This window comes from Balaenoptera borealis (genome assembly GCF_965194805.1).
Source record: "Balaenoptera borealis genome assembly, chromosome: 8".
In the NCBI taxonomy this organism is placed as follows: Eukaryota; Metazoa; Chordata; class Mammalia; order Artiodactyla; family Balaenopteridae; genus Balaenoptera; species Balaenoptera borealis.
The window spans coordinates 105,088,549-105,109,632 of NC_138865.1; the positions used below are offsets into that span (position 1 = coordinate 105,088,549).

Below are 21,084 nucleotides of genomic sequence, written 5' to 3' on the forward strand. Positions count from 1 at the left end.
CGTTCAACAGGTAAGCAGATTTGGAATTCAAATCTACATCTGACTGACTCCAAAACTTGGGCCCTTTCAATAACAACTCACTAAAGCACCTAAAATTTCAAAATCTCACTAATAAGTCTGTTTACTTTGAATGTAACTAATGTAACTCCCTGGAAAGAAAAAAAATTAGTAAATAAAGCTATCTATCTCTCTCTATATATATAAGTATAGAGCTATACCAATATACCTACCTTAGACATATATCTAAATTCCTATTTTCTCCCATTCCATTCAAAATGGGATCCACACATTCAAGAAACAACTATGGGAGAAGCACCATGGAGGGATGGACAGAGTCTCACTAACGTATGATCCCCCACCCCCAAGCAGCTACCATGCTTCCACTTCCTGGCATTCCCTCTGAGTTTTTGAAGGGAAGCAGTAATTTCTGGAAAGGATTCAGGTTGGGCAAACTAAAGTCGAAGGAGCCAAGCCCAAGCTCTTTTAAGAATGGATTGGGCTTCCTTGGTGGCGCAGTGGTTGAGAGTCTGCCTGCCAATGCAGGGGATGTGGGTTCGCGCCCTGGTCTGGGAGGATCCCATATGCCGCGGAGCAACTGGGCCCATGAGCCACAACTACTGAGCCTGCACGTCTGGAGCCTGTGTCTCGCAACAAGGGAGGCCGCGACGGTGAAAGGCCCGCACACCGCGATGAAGAGTGGCCCCACTTGCTGCAACTAGAGAAAGCCCTCGCACAGAAACGAAGACCCAACACAGCCATAAATAAATAAATAAATAAATAAATAAATAAATAAATAAATAAATAAATAAATAAATGCTGGCTTAACTCCTAGAGAGTTTCATTAAAAAAAAAAAAAAGAATGGATTGATGCTTCTAAAAAAGGGTTGAGAAGAGGGTGTTGGCTTGAGTAAACAGGTCTTTGTTGAGTTTTAAGACGAGAACTTCAAGCAGATGGTGTAACCAAAGCCAGCTTCTAAAGGGCTGAGAAGTGACCAAGAGGTAAGAATGGAGCGAGATGTTTTATCATCAAGGAAAGGTGAGGAAAAAGATAGTGATAGGAGGTGACTCTAGATTCCAAGAAAAGCTACTTGATGATGGAATAGCTTGTCCATGTCCAAGAGTAGAGGAAGGACCAATGATGAGGTAGTCTCTCTAGATTATGTGTTGAGACCACAGGCTATGGGACCACACAGACACAGGTTTAAATTCTGGTTCCATAACTACTGGCTTGTGACACTGATACGAGATTTTCCCTCTGAGCTCCCGTTTCCTTTAGCGAACCAAAAATTTTGTTTTGAATACTATGAGCATGACAGTAAAGATAGAAGCTATTGTGACCCAGGGCAGATCCAAAAGTCTGGAAGCAAGAAACTTGGATTCTACCCTAATTCTGCAGGCAAGTAAAGCAGTCTCTGTGTATTCTAACTTCTTTCTTCATAAAGCGTACATCAAGAAGGACATAGGCATACTGAGTTCTTTCAGAGGATAATACTCAGAATGGCTGGGATAAGACTGAGTCTGAGATAAGAAACAGACTTGTGATGAAAAACAATTGCAGGAACCGGGGATGATTACCAGAAGAAAAGTCCAATGGAGACCAAAGATGTCATCAAACACCTGAAAGGTTGTCACTTAGAACTTAGGAGAGAGGACAAACTTTTATTGAGCTGCTTCTATAAGCCAAACATTGCTGCTAAGCACCTTACGTGGATTATTTCAGTTAATCTGCAAAACAATTCTATAAGGTAGACATTATTAATCCCATTTTACTCATGAGAAAAAAAAGAAGCTTAAAAACTTAAGTACTGTGCCCAAAGGCACAAAGAAATTTTGTAGCAAAGCTGGTATTTGAATCCTCATCTCTCTGACTCCAAAACATATGTTCTGTCTGGTAAGTCAATAGGTAAGTCCATCTCAGTACAGTGTTGATGGATGGAACTGGAAACAACAAAGACAGGGCATGTACAGGAAAATAATTTGACTCAATATAAAGACAGATATTCTAGTAGTGAGAAAACAGGCTGCTTAGGGATCACTGAGCAAGCTGTTCCCGGGAGTATCCAACACAGGCTCCTGCAGGGTATGGGTGAAAAGAATCAAGCAACAGACTAGGGCTGGACTAGATGCCTGGAGAATCTCTTCCATTCTGAGTCTGTCTTCTCTTTCTCTCTCATACACGCTGTTTTGATCATAAAATATAATAATGAAACGTGGGAGAGACGAAGGAGGAGGGACAAGGGGAAGAACAGGAAGGGAGAAGTAAAACAAGTAAGGGCTTGTCTATACTCAGCACTTGCTACGTACCAGGCACAAGGCTAAGCATGTTAGATGCCCATCTCATTTCATACAATAACCTCAGAAGTCAGGTATTATTATTATTATTAACCCCACATCACATCTGAGGGAACTAAGGCTCAGAATCCCTTGCCAAAAGTTACAGGAGAAAGGGAACAGCCAGGACTTGATGACAGATTTGACCGGCATCAAAGACAAAACTGTTCTTTTAGATCACTTTGATCTACAAGTCTATCAATACTGGCGGTGGTGGACTGCCAAAAAATCAAGCCTGGTCGAGCCTCTAGACCTAACTACCAACTTACAAGAAGTACAGGGGTAGAGGAACATGCTAAATAATACCATGGGGCTGCAATGAGCAAAATCTCCTGGGAACTATACCCAGTTTTCTTGATAAAATATCACAAGGAATAAAAACAGTTGGGGGAAGAAACCTATAGATTAAAGGAGACTTAATTATCAGCCAATCATAATGTTTGAATCTTATTTAGATCCCAATCTGAACAAACAAACTAGTACCAAAAATGTACAACAGGGCTTCCCTGGTGGCGCAGTGATTGAGAATCTGCCTGCCAGTGCAGGGGACACGGGTTCAAGCCCTGGTCTGGGAAGATCCCACATGCCGCGGAGCAACTAGGCCCGTGTGCCACAACTACTGAGCCTGCGCGTCTGGAGCCTGTGCTCCGCAACAAGAGAGGCCACAATAGTGAGAGCCCCACGCACCGCGATGAAGAGTGGCCCCCGCTTGCCGCAACTAGAGAAAGCCCTCGCACAAAAACGAAGACCCAACACAGCCATAAATAAATAAATAAATAAATAATTTTTTTAATAAAATAAAATAAGACAATCTAGTAAACATGAACAATGACTAGATATTTGATGGTGTAGAGGAATTATTAGTTTGGAAAGCAAGGCAATGATATTGATATTTTTTGAGTCCTTATATTTTAGAAATATGATCTTTAACATTTACATATCAAATTATATAGTGTTTGAGGTGACAGAGCCGGTGATGCAGGCTTGCAGTAAGTTGATTATTACTGAAACTAGAAGATACGTACATGGAGGTTCATTATACTAGTCACTTTAGCTTTGTACATGCTATACTTTTCTAAACTAAATTGGTTTGGAGTTAGGTAGCAGAAAATCCAGGAATATGACAATGCTCCCCCAAGTGGGAAAATTTGGAGATGAATCTAAAAAAGAAAAGAAACATGTAGTTCAAGAAGAAGCTAATTACTTGAGGGTTTCTCCTCTTCTTGGGACTTAAATTTATGGTCTGGGACCCTTCTGCTCAGAAACTCAAGGAATGACATGACTCTGTTGACCAGAGAAGGCTCTGCACAGATTTACCGACTGTGTAATGGTACAAACTCATGCTGCTTTCAACTGCATCTGCCTGGTGAATTGGGAGGCACATCTGGAATGACTTTTTTTTTTTCTCCTAAGATTAGAGAGAAATAGTCAGAGAGAGTTGAATTGTTGGTGAATTCTCTCTGCGCCCTCAGCGTCACTGCTGACTGAAGTTGCCTAATGACCCCAGAAGAGCCCCCTGTGAACAGGGATAAGCTCCAACAGGGATGGGGCCTGCAGCTTGCTCTGTTCCTGGAAACCCAGCACTACCCTGGCTGCTTTGCATGACACCCACCCAGATAAATGATGGTTGTATGATGGATGAGTGCTTGTGGGACAGCTGGAAAAGGGATTCCAGCCCCAGCTCTGACATTTGGTAGCCCTGTGTGGCTTCAGAGGGTGGTACCCACTCTTTGTGAGCCTCAGTTTCCTAATCTGTAAAGTGAAAATAAACACTGCTACCTTCATAGGACTATTGAAAGAATTAAGGGAGTTAGTGTACGTGAAAGCACCATGCAAGCATGCCGATGCAAGTTGGTCATTCATTTTTCACACGTTCATTTAGTTATTCTCATTAAAAATATACTTATTGAACTTCTACTATGAGTCAGACACTATAGTAGAAGCTATTGGTGCAATGCTGAACAAAAGTTTGTCCAGACCCTGGTCTTATGGAGTTTACCTCTTAATGTACAGGAAAATATTTTGACTCAATATCAGAATGGATATTCCAGAAGTGAGGGAAACAGGATGCTTAGGGGTCACTGAGCAAGCTGTTACTGGGAATGTTCAAACACAGGCTCTGTAACATTTGTGAGGTGTGGCAGAAAGGAATCAAGAAGTAGACCAGGGTTGGACTAGATGCCTTCATTCCTGAGTTTATCTGCTCTTCCCTCTGCATTGGCAATGTTGTCATGATAAAACAAAATAATAAAATGTGGAGGAGGAGGAGATACAGACATTAATCAAACGATTAGAAAACATACACAAAAGTATAATTAGAAATTACGATAACTGCTATGAAAGAGAGATAAAAAGCCTCAAGAAAGTAAACAAATAAACAAACAGGGGGATCTTATCAAATCTAGAGGCCTCAGCAATCTGGTGGGTGAATAGCAGTCAAGTCAGTGGAAAGAAGAAAGGAGGGGGAGGGTAAAACAAGTTCCAAGTAGAGGGAACAGCATGTACCAAGGCTCTCTGGCATCACAAAGCACAGTTCCAGAAAAGTGGACGATCAGGAGTTTTAAGAAGTTAGAAAGGCAGTCCCTTGTAGGCCACGGTAAGCACCTTGGTCTGGATCCCGAGAGCAGCTGGAGGCCAGTTACGGGTTTTCATTGGAAAAGTGATGTGAGCAAGTTTTAACTTTGAAAATATCACTCTGGTCACCAGGAAGAAAATGAGTGAGAGGAGGTGAGGGTCATTGTTAGCCAGTTAGGAAGCTACTGCAACAGTTCAGCCAAGACTTGGACCAACATGGGTAAAAGTGGACATATTTGAGAAATTCCTAAGAAGAAAAGTCTACAGGGTTTGTTAATGAGCTATAGTTTGGGGTGGTGGGGAGTGAGCACGGTAGGAAGGACAAAGAGTTATCAAGGATGTCTCGCTGGTTTCCAGACTACAAGAACTGAGATGGAAATCAAAAGGTGCCTATCAAAAGAAAGGCAAAGTCATTCATGGCCAATGTGGTGTCTGCACGGGTTACAAATGAGGAGAAGCTACTGTATTTCCACTGCGTGGAGGGAGCCAGCCCTGGAATGAATGGGGGTGAATCAGTGTAGACAGCAGAAGTAGTCTATTCTTTCAAATATTTTGGCCACTGAGTAAAAGAAATGAAGACACAGTGGCAGGAGAAGGTAATATTAGGCAATGATAGTGTCTTTAGTAGACATTAGACTTCCATTTTTTTACACTTTATTAAAAAGTTGAAGGGAAGTAGCTAAGAGAGAGACTACAGCAAAATGAGAAAAAGCAGAACTGCTCAGGTCACACCCTGGCTCCACCAGTTCTTATTTATAGGATCTTGGGACAAGTGATCTAACTTCTCTGTGCCTCAATTTTTCCCAAAGGGAAAAGAAAGATAATAATAGTGCCCATCGTGTGGGGTTGATCAGAGAGTTCAGTGAACCAAGTACATAAAGTGTTTGAGCTGAGCTCCTGGCACAATTGAAGTGCTCAGTAAGTGGTTGTTCTTAAAAGTACCAGGAAAAGACATTCTGTGATTCTCTTTTTTATTACATTTGTTAACTGAATTCAATGTCCCATGGGGGAAAAAAAAAAGCTCTACACTCTGACACGCAAAAATGCTTGCATTTGCTAAGTCTGTTTGTCTTGCATATCTTACTGAATCTGGTAGTTTTCTGGTCTCATGAAATAGCTATGTTTTCCAGTTTTGCAAGCAGACAAGCCAAGCATTAAGTTCCTCTTTTGTAATTGACCATGAGCGTGTTGAGTAATATGTGGATTATATCCCCCTCTTTTCTTTGATCTTCCCTCTTGCCAAGAACTGCCTGACAGCCTGGTTCCTGGCCAGTTCACCTCCTTCTCATAATGCACCGATGGAGAGGAAGTGGCCCACAATAGCAGAGATTTACTCCAGATTATAAGTACTTGACTTTCTTAATCCCTAAGCAAGGAATTCCCTGAAGGAATATCAGAATGAGAAAGACGTATGAACCATGGTTTTGAGTAGTGGTTCTCAAGCTCAGTGTGCATCAGAATCACCTGGGAAGCCTGTGAAAATAAAAATTCTCAGCCTCACTCCTCTAGAGGAACAGAATCAGTAGGAGGAAGCCAGGAATCTGCATTTTTTAAATAACACTTCCCCCCTTCTCAACCTAAGTGATCCTGATTGACTTTGTGACATTCTGAGATCCAAGTCTCCACACTCCACTACACACTCCTGACCTCTTATTCTGCTTTACTTCCCCTCCCCTTTGCCTTTTAATATCCTATACTTTTCACTATTTTTATTGTTTACTTTATGTCTCCCACATACACTCCAGTAGAAATTAAGTCCCCAGTTGGTTGAAATATATCCCTGTTTTGCTCCCTGATGTATTCCGAAAGCCCAGAACAGTGCCTAGCCTATGGGAGACCCTTAATATACATTTGTTAAAATTATCTGAATTGAGTCCCCACCCTCCCAGACATCCCATACATGGACTTCTGCAGTGGACACCCCAACTAACTGGTCCTCTTATCTTAGTGTTCTACAACGTTTGGGTCAAAAACATTTAGAAAATTTGCTGATGCCATGTATCTTTTCCCCCAGAAGAAAAATGCAATAATATATAATTCTGCATAAACTTCCTGGCGATGGAGATCCAACAACCCAGATCCAAATCAATGATCTGCAGACCTGAAATTAATAACCCTTGACATAAAACCAGCCCTGGTCCCTACAATTCGCCCTTCCGCTGTTGATGATGTAGTTATTATCCAGAAATTCACATCTGGTTACGGCTTTCCCTTGACCCCCAATCTTCAAGAGCTCCCTATTGTTCAACATGGTACTCCAATCCCTCAGCACAACGTTCAAAGTTTCTGCGACCCAGTTTTCTGCACATCACTTCTCATTTTATCTCTCCCAAATTTTTCACACCCGTAGTAAGAATGACTGACTAAACATACATTTTGGACACAGACTTCCTGGGTCAGAGTCACTAGCTGTGTGATGGTGATGAATTATTTACCTAAGTCCTCAGATTTTTTTTTTTTTAATTTGTGAAATGGGCATCATAATGCAAAGGTGCCAGGGGATAGAGTGAGAGAACACATATGAATACACATAAGGCACTTTAAAAATGCCAGGCATATAGTTGGCACTCAATGCTTGTTGGGTTTTATTCTTCTATTCTAAATGTTTGTCACACAGCATTTGACATAACTTTCTTTCCTCTTCTTTTCCAATATACCTTAGTTTAAACCAAGGTTTGTCAAATTTTTTTTCAGAGGACTACAGTAAATATTTTTGGCTTTGCGTGTCCTACTGTCTTCTGGGGCAACTGCTCAACTGGGCCGTCATGGCAGGAAAGCAGACATAGAGATGTGTAGATAGATGAGTGTGGCAGTGTTTCACAAACTTTATTTATAAAAACAGATGGCAGGCTGGATGTCACCCGTGGGCCAGAGTTTTCCAACTCAGGCCTAGGTTAGCTTCAGAATCTCACAGACTTGGGTTCAAGCTTCTCTGAGCCTCAGTGTCCTCATCTATTAAATAGGGATGATAATAATATTCCCCTCAGAAGTTCTTGGATGATTGAATGAGATAAAGCACAGAAAGCCCTTGGCAGTTTTTGGCATATAATGTACATCTGGTACCTAGGATTATCTTCATCATCAACAGAGTAGTCTCAAGCTATATCCACCATCTGTCCACATCCACCTTCCCTGCTGCAAGAACCTGTTCCAGATTTACTGCCCCCCAACCAGAGTTTCTTTCTCCCTCTTTTCTAACACTGTTGGAATGTCTATTGTATTGTTCGAAAATAAGTCATGAATTAATGTAACATGTGTAAGCAATTAGTTACTTATGTGGCTCTCCTGCCTCATCTCCTAGACTGTGAGGTCCTTGAAGGTACAATCTGTGTCGTGTTTCCCTCTGTATTATCTTTCCTCGCACAGTATCTACACACACCCAGTGAGAGGTCGTGGTGGTGATGCTGCTGCAGCAGTGGTGATGGTGGTTGTGATAAGGGTAGTGGTCACAGTGGTGGGCATGGCTGTGGTGGCAATAATGGGGCGGGGGGATGATCTTGGCTGTTAATTTCTTTTCAAAGAGCAGTCATTTGGAATTCTCTTCTCAGTTTGAGCCAAGAAGTGTAAATTGAGCAAACAAATCTTTCTGGCAGAGGGGAAGGATCTGCTAGAATATTAGAAAACCACAACAAGACCAAAATTACACATGGTTCTTCCTAGGGCAGCATGGAAAGAAAAAAAATATATCACATTATTGGAATTCAGGGGACCCGAGCAATAGAAAAAAAAAAAAAAAAAAAAGCATCCAGATCTACAGAGTATTTTATAGTCTTCAAAACACCAGCAAACAGTCTCTTAATTTTTCTACATGAGAGCCCTATGCGGAAAGTTACCACCATTGCGCAGATGAGGACACCGAGTCTGAGAGAGACAAAAGACATCTCCAAGGTCAGAAGCCATGGCTGACTACTTCAAATTCAGACTTGGCTGTATGCCCTACAGCAAGTCATTCCTGTCTCCAGGTCTCAGTTTTACTATTTGTAAAATACAGAGGGTATGATTTTAATATCCATCTCTACTCATAAATGCTTTGTCATTGGGATGGAGTACAAGATATGCGAATCTTTCTCTTCCCAATGTTAACTTAAGGAGTAAAATTGGTAATATCTTTGGATGGAAAATAAATTGCAGGTCACAAGGTGCCTCATCCAACATCAAAATATTTCCCTGATTTTCAGGGCAGAACCTAGATCTGACCCTAGATTTGTCAAAAAGGACTGTGGGATAAAGTTAGCCCATACTTTTCGTCATACAGATAAGGAAACAGAGACCAAGACAGTAGAAGCATCCATGCCCAATGCCATATAACAATCAAGGACAGAACCTGGTACAGATTCCAGGTGTCCCAGTTCTTCCAAAGAAAACTCCCAACCCCAAAATGGATAGGGGTAGATACTGTAATGTCTACTTTATAAATGAGTAAAATGAAAGGTCACCCAGACGATCAACGGGAGAGATGGGACTCAAATCCAGCTCAATCTGGCTCTTCACCATGACACAATTTTTCCTCCTGCATTTGGAGCCTCTCCTTATTCACCCAAAGGCTAAGTTAATAACCACACACAGTCTTGTACATTTAAGCACTAGTTGTGCTTAGCTAAGCTCTGTGGCTTTGGGCTGTGTAAGGGCCATTTAACAGGTGGAGGGAGAAGATTAATGCATTAATCAAATTCTCCATCATTAAGACTTTTTTCCTGCTTTGCTTATTCAGAACCACAGCACAAAGTGTAATGAAAGGCTCCTTTCCATCTGAGGCAGAAGGCGTCATCCTTTCCCATGCATTCAAGGAGATGGACCCAAGGATATCCCAACCACCAAAGGAGCTAGTGTCCAATGGTCCCCAAGGCTATGAAGAGCACACCCTGGCCCTTGCCCAGAATCAGAGGCCTGAACAGTCCCACAAACCTCAGGCAAGTCACACCCCCTCTCTGGTACTTCCTGACCATGCCATATAATGGGACTCAGCAGCTGACTTAGCACCTCAAATAACTCAAGGAGACAGGTGTTCTCCCAGAGAAGAATGGTTCCATTCTGCTTTGGAAGGTCTACAGAAGGAAATCCTTTTACTCATGTGTAATTCCACCTATGGTATCCTTTCCTATAAAGTACAAGTTCCAGTAATATTTATAAAGTGAGAAAAATGCTCCTGAAATCCTTCCGTTTGTGATCCACCCTTTTAGGTTAATCTCTTGCATACAAAATGCAGACCCTACTCTGAACGTCATGGCCCTAGCACTTTGGGCATCTGCAAAGTTATCGAGTACTACCTAGAAGAGGAGATACCAAAGGAAGCACAGAAAAAGGAAGGAATCAGTTTAGACAAACGTCATTTTTATCATTATCATAGGAAGCATAAGCCCATTACATGCTACATGCCAGGTACTATACATTCATTATCATCTGATCCCCATGAAGTAGGGATCACAAGAGTCCATTTTATAGACATAAAAACTGAGGTTTGGAGAGGTCATTCAGCAACACTCCACAGGAGTAGGGGATTGAGGCAGGATCCCAACTCAACCTGAGTGGAGCACAGATCTTGCACTATCTGATTCCACTTCGGCAAAGTCCCTTGTAGGAAACTCAGAAAGAAACTCACCCAACCTCTCTGCTTTTTCAGGTAGGAAAAGAGAGGCCCAGGGAGGAAAAAGGACTTGCCCCAGCCTCGCTATGACTCAGTGTCAGATTCCAGGCCAAGGCCCTTTTATGTCTTATCCATGTGGTCCCTGCCTCTGACTGCAAAGAAACGCAGAGAGATGGAGAAGCCTTGGGAGAAGTGATGGGGGTTTGGGGAAGAGGCAGAGGAACAAATGATGGCCAAGATGAAAGTGGCTGCTTTCTCATCACACCAGTCTCTCTCAGGGGCCACGCTCCCCTCCTCCAGGATTGTTTCCAGACCTGCACTGGGCCTGTCCTACCCACTCCTACCACAGCCTGGCTCCTTTGAAAAGGCCTAATGCACAGCAGCCCCTAGGCTGCTGTGAAACTCTAAACAGGCCTGTCTTTGGGGGCTGGGGAGGGAGAGAAGAAACTAGTCAAGCAGCTCTAACATTCCTTTGCAGGTATAACTTAGAGGAGAGGAGCTTGGCGCTGAGAAGACAGCGTCTACCTGTCTGCTCTAATGCCTCTATGCTCCCCACTATCGGGGGCCAAACTCCTCACCACCAGAGCCTTCAGAGCTCTGCCTAGCCTGACCACCGTGGCCTCAGGGAAATGGGCCACGTTTGCACATCCTTCAGGTCTCTGCAGGAGCTAGGCCTTCGACCTGGAATGCTCTCAGGCTCCTCCTCTCCCCCAAATCCAGTCCTCCACTTTCACTTTAGGGACCCGACCCCCAAGAGCTAATTCCAGTGTCATTTCCCTAAAGAAGCCTTCCTTGATCCCACAAAGCCCTCGGTCACCCGATTTTAACCCAAAGGCCTGGACTTCTCTTGGTACTCAGCACGGTTTGTTCTCACTTATTTGGTGGGAGTGTTTCAATAATATCTGTCATCTCCACAAGTCTGTAAACTCCACGAAGATAAAGACCACGCCCATTTGTGTCCATTTGTCCCACTCTTCACTTCTTGGGGCGTGACACCCACTTCTTGGGGCGTGACATGGCAAATAGTAGGTGCTCAAAAATACCGAATTAACGAAGGAAGGACTCGTGCTTCAAAAGCAGCAGATGCCACATAAGGAGAACAGTGACATCTAGTGACCGCTTTCACATTCCTGGGCTTCTCTGAGAGAACGTGAATCAGCCTCAGGAAGACCCATTTCCAGAACTGACGATGCTGAGGGAAGCTGGCATAGCATCTGGACGTGGGGAACCTGACTCCTAAGCAAAGAGGAAAGGAACCAGCGCTCGTCTTGCCACCACACGTGCCAAGAACACATCATAAAAGTCCTGTGACTTGGGGCTTCCCAGTGGTTAAGAATCCGCCTGCCAGTGCAGGGAACACGGGTTCGAGCCCTGGTCCAGAAAGATCCCACATGCCACAGAGCAACTAAGCCCGTGCACCACAACTACTGAGCCTGCGCTCTAGGGCCCGCGAGCCACAACTACTGAGCCCACATGCCTAGAGCCCGTGCTCCACAACAAGAGAAGCCACTGTGATGAGAAGCCCGCACGGTGCAACAGAGAGTAGCCTCCACTGGCTGCAACTAGAGAAAGCCCGCGCACAGCAACAAAGACCAAACGCAGCCAAAAATAAAAAATAAAAATAAATTACAAAAAAAAAAAAAAAAGTCCTGTGACTTAGCTAGTATCGAACCACCTCAAAGATGAGGAGTGTGTGGCCCAGAAAGAGCCGTAAATAGGGATATTCATAGCCTCTCTCACCAAACCCTGGAGAGCTACCGACGTGCTGCTTTTTTTTGTCTGCACTGACACGGCACTGGTCAGACAACCCTTGGTATTTACTGGAAGCTTCAACAGCCTCCTCAGGGGTCTCCCTGCTGCCACTCTTACGATTCCACAGTTGACTCTCACCCTGAAACCAGAGGTTTGGAGATGTATACACGTTTGGCTCTCTTGGCTTTTCTGTTGTTGGTCTGGGGACCTCTGATGCAGAGTTAGATGATTTGAGATGCACGGCTCGTGACTCAAGCTCATTGCTGCACCATGCATGGTCAGGCTTTATGTGTTCATCCAGTTAGTATTAGCTGGTTAGCTACTTTTAGCACTTTCATAAAGCCCCACAAATCCAGCACCCAAACATCAGCTAGAAACTTGACTACCATCATGTAACTAATGCTCCCTCGTGCCATTACCCTGCCTCGCTTGACTTAAGATTACCATCATCCTAAATCCTACGTTCATCATTTCCTTGATTCCTTTTTTAAACTCTCTATTGCATCTGTATTTATTTTTAAAAGGCAGTGTATCTGATATGCGTGTATGTGTGTGTGTGTCTGTTTTAACTTAAAATAGAGGGAAGGGTATCATGCTATATAAACCGTATCTTTGGGATTTCTTGTCTTCATTTCACATTATGTTCATCAATCTCATATTAAGTGTCACTATAGTTCATTCATCTTGGCTGTAGTACAGTGTTCCACTGTATGCATATTCGACACCTTATTTAACTGCTCTCCCATTGGTGGTCATTTGGGTTGTTTCCAGAGGGCTCTTTCTGCCACACAAATCTAATCCTATCAGCTTCCTGCTAACCATGTATCTTCAGCATGTCACTGCCCTCCAGATAGTGTCCAAACTCCAGGACCTCGCTTATAGTATCCTAAATAATCAGGTGCTTTCTGTCCCCTCTGGCCTCATATCTGCTCTCCCTCCATCTCTTGGTCTTAGTCATGGGAAATTTCTATAGGTCTTTGTACAGACCATGTTCTTTTCTGCCTCAGGTCTTCTACCTGATGATACTCTCCTCACTTCCTTATTCTCATCCCTGATCTACCCTCTACGAAGCCCTACCTGACCACTCACCATGCACTGGCACTTACTCAGCCCAGGAGGATGCTTTGGGAGGGGCACGCAATCCAGAGCATCCGACTGGACTTGGTCAGTGGTCTACCAGATTGCCTTCTTTGGAGGCCCAGGGTTGTCCAGAAGTTGTTGCAGAGGGAAGGGTGGGGACCAAGTAGAGATGCTTTATCTGCCTTCTTCCTTACTGAAGGAGTGGCATCACTACTCCTAGTTTTATGGATTGGGGTTCCTGAACATTACATTTGGAAAAAATGTTCCACGAACACAAGTGTGCAAACCAGTGAACTAAATCATTGATACAGTCCTCTCAAGCCCTGACATGCTATAATTGAAAGTCAGAGAGATAGAAAGAGGAAAAAGAGGAGATATAATTTCATGATTAAGCATGTAGGCTCTGGAGCAGACCAACATGGAGCAAATCACTCAACATCTTACATTTCCTCACTTGTAAAGTGGGCATGAGAAAAGGATGAACCATATGGAATTGCCATTTTTATAAATAAAAAAATGGTCAAATGTCAGAAATTCCATATGAATCAACTCAATATTTATAAGTAAATCATAGATCTGGAGGGTAAATTAAATGAGATAACCCAAGTATAGTACAGAGGCAGAGGCTGCTAGGTTTTCACCAAACCCGTAGCTTCTTCTCCCAGGCAAACAGATAGAATACATTTCCCTGTCTTCATCTGCAGACAGGTGTGCCCAGTGGCTGAATTCTAGCTTAGCAGAATAGGAGCTGAAATGATAATTTGCCATTTTCAGGCGTGGCCCGTTTAAACTTCTCATGTGCGATCGTCCATGTTCTTTCTTCTTCCACAGCAGCCGTGGAAGCATCAGATTAATGGAGCACAAGATGGAACAGGCTGGGACCCTGAACTACTTCTCAGAGTAAAGCCACCCATCAATCAAAAACTTCTACTTAGGACTCTGCACAAACAAGAAATAACCTCAATTGTACTAAGCCATTGAGATTCGAGAATTTGTCAGTTACAGCAGCTAGTGTTACCAAGTTATATACGTGCTTACAACATGGTAAGGGATCAATAAATGCTAGCCCTCACCATGCTGTTGATGACGATGATGACAATTCCGATGGACAAAGGGCCCACGAGGGCAGGAGGTGGGAGGGTTGGTTCTTAGATTTGACTTAGTGGCTGTGTCAGGGGACCTCACCTCTTTGGTGCCATTGTCCTGGATGAGAGTGTAAAGTGGTACCACGCGGTTGATTTCCAGGAGCACCGGTGTGGGGCTCAGCTGCTCCTTGCCCGGTCGGCGGCAAAGGTGGCAGGTAGATGGACAGCGGCCTTTCTCCTCACAGCGGATCTCCACACCTGAGATGAGCTGGTCATCAGACAGCATCTGGGCCGTCAGCAGGCCTGAGAGGTAGGTGATGAAGGGCATGGACTTGAGCTCCTTCTTGCTGCCCAACTCCGTGGTCTCTGGAGAAAGAGATATAAGTTCAGTATTGTTCAGTACTGTTCAAAAGGTCGGACTCTTGAACCCATTACGATGTGCTAAGGAGGTAGTCATCCACTGGAAAGGGAAAAAAGATGATAGAGTGGTTCCTTCATGATGCTTTGGAAAGAGCACTGACCTGAGGGCTCAGAGACCAGAATCGTGTCTTGTTATACCATTTTTATTAAATAACCCTTTGCTTTCTCTGGGCCTCACTTTCTTTATATTTAAAGTCAGTAGGTTGGACTAGAGAATTCTTCAAGGACCTCTGTAAGATGTAAATATTCAAGCATATTTTTCCCAATAAGAAATTCTTTTGTTTACTGTTAATTTGTATAAATTCTACCTTTTTTTCAAAAACTTGTTTCGGTCCTATATTTTTCATGCAGTTCCATGTAATGGGTGAGAGACAAGCTTTGGAGTCAAGTCAATTTCAGTTTAAATCTCATTTCTGCTGGATAATAGCTCTGCTGCCTTGGGAAAGTCTTTGAATGTCCAAGAGCCTATAGTGATTAATTCTATAATGTGTGGTTAACAATAACAACTGAAACAGTTATGACTGGTAAATGAGATAGAAGGAGATGGACCTGTCTGGAAAAGGCATTATTTCCCCTTTCTTTCCATGCTCATCTGTTCCCTTATTCAAATTTCTTTTCCTCAGTGTGCTGTCATGTGCATGAATGACGCATGCCCCATTCTGTGCTGTCCCTCTTTATCCCTACAAGTGGCATTTCACACCTCTGTGCCTTTGCTCACCCTGCCCTACGTTTCCCCTCTGCCTCTCCAAATCTTTACCACCCATGAGCGCTCCGTTCCAATGTGACCCTCTTCAGGAAGTCTTTCCTCCTTTCCCCAGCCCTTCTTCTCTGATAAGTATTTCTGCTTGTAAGACCCTATCTTGTTAAGCTCATTTTCTGTTGACCTCTCCAACCATAAAATCAGTTCAGGGAGACCAGGGGCCGTGTCTCCCACTCCTGTCCCCCCAGTATTCAGTGCCTAGCATGGTGCTAGGGATATACTTGAGACTTTATCAAGAGAGAGATTATATAACTGTGAATGGTTAGAACAACATTTATGATCTAGTCTAGAGGCTCCAAAATTCATCTGAGGAATTCTAGGGATCCCAACAGCCATCTCAGCAGCTGGTTGAAGAAGGCAAGAGGGAGACTGAGCAGGCAGGACTCTAAACCTGCATCTCAGCTTCAAATAGAGTGGTTCCACTTGTATCTCTTTTATAGACTGGCCTTCGGTGTAAGATTTCATAAGAAGAAAGGGCTCAAAGCTTGAAAAAGTGATTTGTACAACTCAGAGGGTTCCATTTACATCACGGATGATGTAAATGGTGTCCTCAAAGTTGTGCAACATACAGGCTGAGTGGCAAAACAAGGTGGTCCTGTACTAAGGCACAAAACTTGGTCCAGATGGCAGTTTCTTCCAAGCCTGGTGAAATCAGGGCAAGCTCCTGCCTCAGTGGAAAACAGGGGCCCTGGGCACCGAGACCTGGGAGAAAGAAGGTTGTCTCCTGCTTTTGCTCTCGGCTTGCAGTGACATGCAGCTGATCTGGAAATAGGCTTGCCAATTAGAAATACAAATAAACGCAGTCTTCATTCATTACTCTCTGGGCCCTCGGGCTTGGGATCTGGGCTCCACCTTTTCTGTCTGGCTGTCAGCAAATACTTATGAGCACAAGATCAAAGGCTCTGGGGGAAGACGACAAGGCAAATTCCAGCTAACCAATCCTTCAGAGGGATTAAAGAAGGGTAGTTACTAAGATAAACAAAACAAAGCTGTGAAGAAGGCATCTCAGCAGCTGGGGAGACAGAGACAGTCTTATATACAGACATGTCAAAAGAAGATGATGATGATGACTTTTGGAAGTGCAGGCCAGAGGGATAAATTTTGGAGAAGGGGGACTTCCAACTTGGGAGAGAATAACTCTTCAGGGGAGAAGGTCAGGGAAAGTCAGAGCTGCGAGGACATTAGGGAGCAGTTAGCCCACACTGTGACCCAGAGTTCACTAAACTATGGTCTGTGGGTCAAATCCAGCCCTCTGCCTGTTTTTGTAAATAAAGTTTTATTGGAACACAGTCCCTCATTTGTTTATATATTGTGTATGGCTAAAATGCCAGAGTTGAGTATTTGCAACAAAGACTCTATGGCCCACAAAGCCTAAAATATTTACCATATGACCCTTTACAGAAAAGGTTTGGAAACCTCTGCTCTATAGCCCTTGCTATAGATGGGGAAACTGAGTTTCAGAGAGAGGTTACACAGGAATGTGGCAGTATGATGGATTAGTTAAAGGAAAAACTTTGGAATCAATAGACCATCAATACACTTGGATTATTAACCTCCAAGGAGAAAAAATAGAGTGGGGCACCTTTTCTCCATAAAATATCTTTTGAAAACTATCGAAAAAGCATACCTTTGAAAAGTCTAATCTGGTAAAACCCTCCCATTTAAAATGAGAGGAAACTGTGTCCCAAAGAAGGAAATTGGCTTTCCAAGGTCACATGATGAGTTAGTGATCCTTTCAGCACATGACCCCAGCCGTCTGTTAACCAATTCATCACTTAAACTAAACTACTCTTGTTATCTCATTTTTTAGAACACAGATGCCCCATCCCTCATAGCACCTTGCCATAATTTAATTGGGAAAAATATGTAACATGGTGCTCGGAGTAAGAATTCCCTTGATCAAACAGACATTCAGAGACATTGGGTTAAAGATCTATCTGTTTAACAACAAAATGAGCTATTGATCTTTGCTGGTCTGCTTTTGTCCAATAAATCCTTTTTTTTTTTTTTAACAATCGATCAGTTCAAAAAAATGGGGTTAAAAACTCATAGTCTAGGCTGAAAACTGAATTCTAGTAGCAGTATAGAATTCAAGCTGAATTTAAGGGCTTGTTTTGCAAAAGGAGGGCGCTTGGGTATCATCTGGTCCAAACCCACGGCTTAACAAGTGAGGAACCTGAGACCTAAATGGAAAAAGGGATTTACCTCTAAGTCCCATGCATTTATTAACAACGATCCTTTTCATAAAGATTGTGTCATACCTAAGTTATGATCTGGAGGAGAGTTACAGCAGGGAAGACCATTAGCCATTCCATTAATTATTCCTCTGTAGATACTACAATTGCGAAAGCTAATTGCTTCTGAACCAACTTCACTCTGTGGCTAAAGTCATCTTTTCAAAAGGCAAACTCTATATTCTCCTCCTGCTTAAAACTCTTCCATGGCACTTCACTGCTCTTAGGATGAAGACCAAAATCCTTACCATGGCACATAGGTAATATGCGATCTGGACCACCTGTCTGCCTCTGCAGTCTGATCTGTCATCCTGTTCCTCCCGATTCTCCTACTTTCAGCTACACTGGCCTTTATGTTTCTTGGCTACACCCTGTCCTTTCTCTCTCAGTCTTGGCACGTGCTCTTCTCTATGCACAGAACGCTTTCCCCATCCCACCCTCTGGCCCTGCCTTCTCCTGGCTCTCACTCACACTCACCCTTCATATCTTAGTTCAGGGGCCAGGTCCTCAGAAATGCCTTCCCTGAACTCCATCCCCATGCCTCCAATCTCTATTAGGGTTTCATACTAAAGATCCTCACAGCATCCTGTTCTACGTATCACCTGTTAATGTCTCCAGACTATAAGATCCATGAGGGCAGAGACAGTGTTAGTTCCGTCGACTGCCATCCACTTTACGTATTACCTGGAACACAGTAGGCTTTCAATAAGATTTTCAATAATATATTTGAATACATGTATATTAACATACCCTGATCACTGTGCCATCTCATCAAAGCATTGATGAGTCTAAGAGCGAAGACTTGTGAATTTCAGGATTGACAATTAATTGATGGCTTGTAATCAAGTGGTAAGCTCTTCTCAAAGTAAAATTAGCTCTCTCAGTTGAAAGGTTGACAGATGAATAGCTGATCAATTTGCCAGTTGCTCTGACCTCCTCTAGGTTCTCACATAGGCCCTTGCCATTGAGGGGATGGGAGAGTTTAGTTAAAACAGGCTGTCTTTAACAGGCCAAGGATAAAGAACATTTTTGAAGAGACTTATCCTCTGTTCACATTTCCCATCCCTCTGAACAATGCTTCCAAAATAGGATCATGTCTGGTTTCAAGCCCAATTCAGTTCCAATGACACTACAACCCATTCATTTGAGAACCTGCCAACTGAACTCTCTTTTTTCTCCTCCCAAATTCCTGCTGGGTATTATTTTGTTGCCACCAGAAAGAAAAAAAAAAAAAAGCCTCAGTTGAAGTGACAACTCCTTGTTGGGAGGGCAGCCAGGGCTTTTCGGCAGGAGGTGATGGCACTGCTTGCCCTCATCCAGAAAACAAAACAAAGGCATCAGACTAAGGGCTTCTGGGAGAGCCAAAGCTGCGTGAATGTTTGTTCAATATTCGGCAACAGTGCAGGGCGCTGCGTCCCGAGTCAGACAGGCTTGCTTTGGCAATAGGCTTGCACTTGAAGCATTTAAAGGCTCCACAGGGACCAGAGGGGCTCAAATTAGAAACGCTGAGGATGGGGGTGGGGGGAAGAGGGTGAGACTTTTATATCATAAAGAATGGCCTTTATTACAGCAATGGCCTCCCAGGAATTGCTGAAATGGGATCATTTCTTAGGCGGAGTTACTGTCTCCTCTTGGAGGAAAGCAATTGCTCTGAAGCCTGACTCAAGGACCCACAGAAATATCCTTAACAAAGGGAAAGTAGCCAGCTGAAATGGCATCGGCAAGGACTGAACTTCTGCGTTATGCAATCTGAACTTCTCAGCCTGACAGTCAAACTCCAGCACCATCAGCGTGCCCTTTATAAATAATAGTGCCATCCTGAAAGACTACTTGCAGGGATTAAATAAGGTGCCCGGCAAAGGTTTAGCACTCAATCCATACTAGTTGTTATCAGTGTTGTCGTTGTGATTGTTTTAATTATTGCTGTGCTGTTGTTGTAACAAGATGTTAAAACTGAAATTTCTGTTGAGACACCAAGACAGAATAGAATTGAAATCCCAGAGCCAGGCCCCTATACGCAGAATTTACAAAGGAGATGAATCCTGACTAGTTTCATAACTCTAGAAACCTCAGCCAGAGCAAGGAAGTAAAATGAGGTCAGAGAGTAGATGGGAAGGATATAGGAGAGATTTGCTTTGGAGACAGCTATTACCTAACGTTCAGAGTCCCCAGCACCCCAGGTGGGTCACGTAGAGCACGTTACCTTCTAATCCCAAGGTTTGTGATAAGGAGCCTCAAAAGAGTGCCTCCTGGAGAAATTGCTACGTTTTCTCGGCCACGGGGAAGATAGCGGACTAGGGTCGTACCCCACCTGCAGACGTTCTAGTGGCCTGTGGCGGCAGAGCAGAAGAGGCAGCATAGGGGTTCGCCCCAAATCCCAGAGGTTGCCAGTGGGAAAGATGCTTGAGTATTTCCCCCAGACCAGATGTGGGTCACATAAGAGAAAGAGCTGGGCTGGATCTGTTTTAAGTCTTACCCAGGAGGAATTATAACAGAGGTTGAGGGGTCCCCACGGTGATAGTCTCCATAAGGTGAGCAGCCAGAGAAACAGAGGGTGGAGGGGGATCAGCAATAGCCAGCCGCAGAGATGCTACATCGTCTCAGGTCTTGGGAGAAGGCCCCGGCCACAAGGACCGCTGAAAAACCACAGAACGCCCCCCACCCCGCCACGAGAGAGGGTCGGTTTTAAAAACCTGCCAGGACCCGAGAAAACAGAGCCAGATACAAAGGTATCAGGGCAAGTATGAGCTTCCTAATCCTTACCATTCCTCCCTCCTGCTTTGACTGTAGAGGGAGAGGAAGAAGAAGAGCAAGGGAGAGAAACAGAACGAAGGCCAACTTTGCCCCACCTCCTAATATCCCCACTGGGGAGGGAGAGGAGATCTGAGTTGTCAGATTTAGAGATTTGATTAAAATCTTGAACTAGACATCCTAATTCCTGATGTGAAACTGTGTTATCAATTTAAAATGTCTATAGCACTGTCTGTTCCACAAAAGTTATAATAGATTAGATGTGGCTTGCTAAGATTTTCATCTAGGAGCAGAGGAAGGTTATCCAGGGAATATGTTAAAAGGAGTGTGGGAACCAACTATGATATGTACTTTCGAACATGCATATATTCATAAACTATATTTTGATCATTCTCAATTTGTACTATCAACTGAACCGTTTACATCACCATCATCATTATAGTGCTTATCACATTTTAAATTTTAGTTAATGTTAAATTAATATCTGCCTCCCCAACTAAACTGTGAGCTCCA

General features: G+C 43.5%; 1 protein-coding gene across 3 annotated transcripts in view; it reads right to left on the reverse strand.

Moving 5' to 3' along the window:
* ASTN2 (astrotactin 2) overlaps positions 1–21,084 on the reverse strand; it is an 898,930-nt gene that overhangs the window by 174,320 nt on the left and 703,526 nt on the right. For all 3 annotated transcript variants that reach the window (XM_082402209.1, XM_082402208.1, XM_082402210.1), the window contains one exon: positions 14,507–14,772. In XM_082402209.1, the coding sequence (XP_082258335.1) occupies positions 14,507–14,772 (266 nt within the window). The remainder of the gene's footprint in view (positions 1–14,506; positions 14,773–21,084) is intronic.